We start from the raw sequence: 7,122 nt of genomic DNA on the forward strand, positions 1-7,122 counted from the left end.
ATGGTCTATGCATAAACCAAGACTAGAACCAGCTTTCATTACTTTCATACTCCTTGTGCCTCCTCTCCAGGTCTTTTTTTAACTTGGTCAAAGATTCCCTGACTGCCCCTGTCTTGTCTACATAGAAAAAGCATTCTTCTTTGAAAGCTGTGCATAGCCCGCCCTCCTTTAAAAATAGGAGATCCAAGCCCCTTCTGTTTTGTAGCACCACCTCTGATAAGGAAGTGAGAGATTGCTCCAGGTCCGACATCATTTGCCGGAGCTGTTCCAAGTCCCTGTCAATTGCTAGCCTTAATGCCGTGAGCCCTTGCTCTCGCATTACTAGGGCTGCGATTCCTGTCCCTGCTCCAGCTATCCCAACGGAGAAGAGAGTTCCAATGGTTAAGGCAGTAATGGGTTCCCTCTTCTTTCAGAGTGGACTCTGTTTTTCCCAATAGGAGAGGAGGGATTCATGAGAGTGGTATGAAAGACTGGGCAGAATGGCCACAAGTGCACAAAATTCATTATTAGCATTAAATACAGAGGTGGATAGGGCTGGGGTGAGGCCCGTTTTTGAACAGAGCCACCAGCCCGAGGTGGGTATAATCCACTTTCCCTGCTCCTATGGGGTGTTATTGCATGAGGAGCATAACTGGCTTTGGGATGTTGGGACTGTGCCTACACACGTGCCAGAGGCCGAGACCTGAGCAAGAGTAAGTCCCCATGGTCTCCCGTCCCAATAGGTGGGATGAGAGTTGTTGAGAGTATAGGAACTATTTATCCTAACAGCCTCATAAAAGGGTGGGGATACTGGGTAGCACAGCCAACATGGGTCAGTGAGGGAGGGAGTGGTATGATTAAGGGTTTCTACCACAGCTAGCACCATCTCCCACATAGGATTGCTGGAAGTCTGTGGTTTCGCAGCTGTCCCCGGCCTTTCCATGGCTGGGGCTGCTGATGTCGTTGTGGTGCCTGATGGCTTGAAAGTGGGCCTAGGAGACCCAGGCTGGGGAGGTCGGGGCCTCAGACAAGGGGTATTTAACACCGGGTTAGGTCCTACCAGTGACCTAACCACTGCCTCGACCTGGAGGTAGATCTGGAACAGGACCCCCCCTCCATGGCGTCTGGTAGGGCATCAGGCCCCATGTCAGCCCACCTATCCACCTTTTATCGTTTTTTCCCTTTGAGGTAAAAGTGATTTTAACCTGGTTGGCCAGTGGAGATACTGTCCATTGGTTGTTTGGGGAAGTAAACCTCATATCAATCAGCTCAGGGGAAACCTCCCATCTCCACTGCCCATCATTAACTTCCACACAATTCCATTCAGCACAGTAGAGTCTATCAGCAACCCCACAATTGCACCTCCACCAACCTGTCCAAAAACCTGGGCAAGCAAAGAACCCATTTGCCCTCAAAGCTTGGCGGTTGACTGTGGATGATGAGTCAACCAAAGCCCGTTTTTTCATATGATATTGTTCCTGGTGGTTTTTCTGGGGGAGGTAATAAAATTGCCCCAGTACAAGTTCTAAGTCAACATACAGATCTGGCCACCATGTCCACAACGGGGCCATATGAGAGGTGCGGTTCCATTCCTCATAGGCCGTTTGCCCGCAAAGCTTGGCGGTTGACTGTGGATGGTGAGTCAACCAAAGCCCGTTTTTTCATATGATATTGTTCCTGGTGGTTTTTCTGGGGGAGGTAATAAAATTGCCCCAGTACAAGTTCTAAGTCAACATACAGATCTGGCCACCATGTCCACAACGGGGCTGTATGGGAGGTGCGGTTCCATTCTTCATAGGCATCGCTGCTGCGCAGGATCCATGTCTGGAGTACTGGTTGGTGGGGGTTGATGTTCCGAGCTCCTGCTGACACTACTGTTCTCTGGAGGGCCCATAACAGTGAGCTTATCAGCAGGAATCCTTTCATGTCTGGCTCAGCTGTAGCTTTAAAGGATTAGCAGGATTTGGCCGCACCTCCCTCTCCTTCACACAGGATTCCGGGTCCTCGAGGGGCAAGGCCTTCTGAACGTGGGTGTGGTGGACCCAGGGAGCAATGCCGTCAACCTTAAGGGCAGTGGGGGTGGTAAACAGTACAACATAAGGTCCCTTCCATCTGGGTTCAAGAGTTTTTACTTTGTGTCTTTTTACCCAGACCATATCCCCTGGGACTATGCCATGCTCCACAATCAGGGTTCTTTCCCCTTCATAGTATGCTTTGATTAGGGGCCAAATTTCCTGCTGTACTTTGGCAAGGGATTGCAACACATTTAAATAGTCGGGGGCTGACTTCTCTTCCCCCGGGGGCTGTGCTCGCCGGGTTATTGGCGGAGGGGCCCCATACATTATTTCAAAGGGAGACCATGCACATGGGGGAGTTTCGAACCTGGAAAATGGCCAAGGGAAGGAGGGCCACCCAGTCACCGTCAGTCTCAATTACTAATTTAGAAAGGGTCTCCTTTAATGTCCGATTCATTCTTTCTACCTGCCCAGAGCTTTGTGGGTTATAGGCACAATGTAACTTCCAATCCATCCCCAAAGCCTGGGCTAGTCCCTGTAGGACTTTACTAACGAAAGCCGGGCCGTTATCGGAACCTATAGCCTCAGGGATCCCATATCTGGGGACTATCTCCTCTATTAATTTCTTTGCCACCATCTGGCTAGTTTCATGTTTAGTTGGAAAAGCCTCCACCCATCCTGAAAAAGTATCCACCATGACCAGCAAATACTTGTGCCCATACTTTCCTGGCTTTACCTCGGTGAAGTCTATCTCCCAACTTCTTCCTGGGGCCCTCCCCCTCTCCTGGATACCTGTCGGGTGGAGACCCTTTGGGGCTGGTCTTATCTTTGCACAGCTCTCGCATCCCCCCGTGATCTGACGTGCGGCCTCATTCTGGTGTGGAAATACCAACTGTGCGTGCTGAAAAAGACTGAGCAACTTCTTCCAGCCTAGATGGGTGGATCTGTGTAGGTTGGTGAGCATGTATTTTCCTAGTACTTCTGGTAAGATCAGTCTACCTTCCCAGTCCCTACTCCAACCTCCCTCCACAGGCTTTTCTCCCACTCAAGGTCCTGTGGGGAATAATCAGGTCTGGGAGGTAGGGTGGGTAGTTCAGGTATGGGTACCTCTAGAGCTGCCAGCACAATGGGGTCTAAGAGAGCTACCCTCCTGGCCTCTGCATCAGCAAAGTTGTTACCAATAGCCTCAGGAGTCTTTCTGGACTGGTGCCCAGGCACATGTATAACTGCCACCGCCCTAGGCCTTTCCACAGCTGCTAACAGTCTTTGAACTTCCTGCAAGTTCTTCAGCTCCTTTCCTTCTGCGGACCGGAATCCTCTTTCCCGGTAGATGGCGCCATGAACATGCACAATGCCAAAAGCATACCTGCTATCGGTATAAATGTTAGCTCGCCTGCCTTCTGCTCTCTCCAGTGCCTCTGCGAGAGCAATAAATTCCACCTTCTGGGCTGAGGTGCCAGGGGGCAGGGCTGCACTCCAAATGACTTTCCCCTCATGCATCACTACCACTGCTCAGGCTCTTCTAACCCCATCCCGCACGAAGATGCTTCCATCTGTATGCCAGTCTAATTCACTATCTGGCAGCCGCGTGTCTCAGATCTGCCCGTACCCGGATGATTTCAGAGAGAACGTCTCCACAGTCATGGATGGGGGTTGACAGGTCTGGGTTTGGCAGGAGAGTGGCAGGATTCAGGGTCACTGGGGCCGAGAAGGTGATTCGAGGAGAGTCCAGCAGGAGCCCTTAGTAGTGGGTGAGCCTGGCATTTGTCATCCATTTCCCTGGAGGGTGCCTGAGAATTCCCTCCACAGTATGCGGTGCTGTCACTCTCAAGTCCTGGCCAAAGGTCAGCTTGTCAGCTTCCTTTACCAGTAGGGCGATGGCTGCCAAGATGCACAGGCAAGACGGCCATCCCGAGACCACTGGGTCCACCTGCTTGGACAAGTAAGCCACAGGTCTCTTCCACGGGCTAGTTGCTGGGCCAGGACTCCTTTGGCCACTCCCTCCTTTTCATCTATGAACAGAATGAAGGGCTTTTCTGGGTCTGGCAGAGACAGGGCGGGGGCCTGGAGAAGAGCTTCTTTTAGTCTGTCAAATGCTTCTTGTTGTTTGTTGTTCCTGACTCCACCTCCAACCCGGTCCTTCTTTGGTGGCTTCATACAGTGGACGGGCTATCTCTGCATACCCTGGGATCCAGAGTCTGCAAAACACAGCTGAGCCGAGGAATTCCCTCACGCCCTGGGGAGAGGAGGGCACAGGAATGGTCAGGATAGTCTGTTTTATGGCTTGTGTCAGCTATCTTGCCCCTTCCACTATCTTGTACCCCAAGTAAACCACTGAACTCTGGCAGATGTGCACCTTTTTGGCACTGGCCTGATATCCCAGGCTGCACAGTTTGGCCAACAGGTTCCTTGTAGCTTCCATGCATTCCTCATGAGTTGATGTAGCCAGCAACAAGTCATCCACATACTGCAGCAGAGTCACATGGGGGTGCCTTTTGCGGAAGGGCTCCAGATCTTGGCTTAGTGCCTCATTGAACAAGGTGGGAGAGTTCTTAAAGCCTTGTGGCAGTCTGGTCCAGGTGAGCTGCCCTGTCTTTCCCCCTCCTGGTTCTTGCCACTCAAAGGCAAACAAGGGCTGACTGACTTCAGCGAGAGGGACACTGAAGAAGGCATCCTTCAAGTCTAGGGTGGTATACCACACATGCGACGGTGGCAGGTGGCTAAGTAGGGTGTATGGATTGGGTACCATGGGGTGAATGTCCTCTACTCTTTCATTAACCCTTCGCAAATCCTGCACCGGTCTGTAATCTCCACTGCCAGGCTTTCTCACAGGAAGCAGGGGTCTATTCCATGCTGACTGGCAGGGTTTAAGGATTTTTACTTCTAGCAGTCTATGGATGTGAGGCGCTATTCCCTTCCTAGCCTCTTCTGGCATCGGGTACTGCCAGACCCGAATGGGCAAAGCCGTGGCTTTGAGTTGGACCACGACCGGGGGCAGGTGGTTAGCAAGGCCGACTTCCCCGGTTTCGGCCCAGGCGGAAGGGAACTCCTGTGCCCCGATTTTGGTGAGTAAGTCTCTACCTAGCAAAGGTGCGGGACTCTCCGGTACAACTAGGAAGGAGTGGGAAACCTGATGCCTTCCCAAGTCCACTTTCCTGTTGGTGGTCCAGGCGCACCTCTTAGTTCCTGTAGCTCCTTGGACTATGCTTGTGCGTCCTGGCTTTAGAGGACCATGAGCTTTATTGAGAACTGAATACTGTGCCCCAGTATCTACCATGAAGCAGTGGGAGTCCCCTCCATGCACAGAGTTACCCAAGACTCGTCAGTTTCCTTCTCCCAGGTGGAGGGTCCTAATAGGGTTCCCTCCTCCTTGTCTTCCTCTTCTTTGTGGGCACTCTCTCTTCCAATGCCCATATCTTTTGCACAGGGCACACTGTTCCCACCCTAGTTTAGATTGCCAGGGTCCTGCTCTCTGAAGTGGCTCAGGGCTCCCTTTCACTCCGGCCAGGAATATTCTGGCCATCTCCTCCCTCTGCTTCTTGTTCTCTTTTCTTTGAAATTCTCTGTCCTCTTTCCTGTTTTTATCCTGCATCTCCCATTCCTCCTTTCTTAGCCTCTCCTCCCTGTCCTCCGGAGACTCCCTAGCATTAAAGACCTTCTCTGCTTGTTGCAGCATCTCTCTAATAATCTCTCCCAGATAGTCCCGCTTATGGAGTTTTCTCCTGATATCAGAGGCTGCCTGGTTAATAAAAGAGAGGACTACAGCTGACCTGTGTTCCTCTGCCTCTGGGTTTATAGGGGTGTATTGCCTATAGGCATCAAATAGCCTTTCCAGATACACGGCTGGGCTTTCGGTTTCTCCCTGAACAATTGTTTTCACCTTAGCCAGGTTAGTGGGCCATCTTGCAGCCCCCTGGAGACAGATCATAAGCATCTGACAGTAGACTCGGAGCCGCTCCCCACCTGCTGTCCCAAAATCCCAATTTGGGTGGGTGAGGGGGAACGCTTCATTGATGGCAGGCTGAAGGGTAGTGGGCCTCCCATTTTCTCCCAGGACATTCTTCCTGGCTTCATTCAGGATGCGTTCTCGCTCTTCTGTTGTGAAGAGGGTGCGAAGTAGCTGCTGGCAGTCATCCCACGTGGGACAATGGGTGTACATAATGGATTCTACCAAACCTATTAGACACTTAGGGTCTTCAGAAAAGGGAGGATTTTGGGTCCTCCAATTGTAGAGATCGCTAGAGGAAAAGGGCCAGTATTAATACTGCTGAACTCCATCTGGGCCGCCGACCATTCGGACTGGCAGAACTGGCACAGCTCCTCCTGTGGTGGAGGATGGAGCTTCCCCCACTCGGTCCCTGTTTCCTCGAGACCTTAACTGTATCCCTCCCACCTCCCCAGATCGTCTGGGAAAAGGGAGGATTGTGGGTCCTCCAATTGTAGAGATCGTTAGAGGAAAATGGCCAGTATTGATACTGCTGAACTCCATCTGGGCTGCTGACCGTTTGGACTGGCAGAACTGGCACGGCTCCTCCTGTGGTGGAGGATGGAGTTTCCCCCACTCAGTCCCTGTTTCCTCGAGACATTAACTGCATCCCTCCTGCCTCCCCAAGTTGTCTATCCTCTCCTGTAGAGGAGTCTTGGGAGGGGGCAACCACTGGATTCCCATGGGGACCCCCGGCTCCACGCCCCCCTCCATAGGCCGCCTTGGCTTCTCCTCGTGGAGCTGCATAAGGTGGTGGCTGTTCAACAGGCAAAGGGGGGTAGAGGGAGGAGCTCTTGGGGAGAACTGGTGGAGCACTAGGATCCCCGCCTCTGTGACTGGAGGACTTCAAACCTTCCTGGGTGACCATGATGGAGACTTTTGGTGGGCAAGCATGAGGCTTTCTCACCAAGAAGGGCCTTAACCAGGACTGGGGATCCTCTGCCAGATTCTCCCACAAAAGGATATAGGGGAGTTGATCCAGGTGGCCCTCTGGGTCAGGCCAGGTAATGACAGCCTTGACCTTGCCGATGGTGTCCAGGGAAAGGGACTCCTGGGTTGGCCAACCTACTCCAAAGGTGGGCCATTCAGTCAAGCAGAAAGTGCCAAACTTACCCTTCCTGATGCTAGGGCCCAATTTCAAAG

General features: G+C 52.2%; 1 protein-coding gene across 1 annotated transcript in view; it reads right to left on the reverse strand.

Moving 5' to 3' along the window:
• Ccdc110 (coiled-coil domain containing 110) overlaps window positions 1–7,122 on the reverse strand; it is a 70,822-nt gene that overhangs the window by 2,314 nt on the left and 61,386 nt on the right. Inside the window, 1 exon segment of the mRNA XM_008853613.1 lies at window positions 1,088–1,092. Coding sequence (XP_008851835.1) covers window positions 1,088–1,092 — 5 coding nt within the window.

Source organism: Nannospalax galili, unplaced genomic scaffold, assembly GCF_000622305.1.
Source record: "Nannospalax galili isolate Female #2095 unplaced genomic scaffold, S.galili_v1.0 scaffold46, whole genome shotgun sequence".
NCBI lineage: Eukaryota > Metazoa > Chordata > Mammalia > Rodentia > Spalacidae > Nannospalax > Nannospalax galili.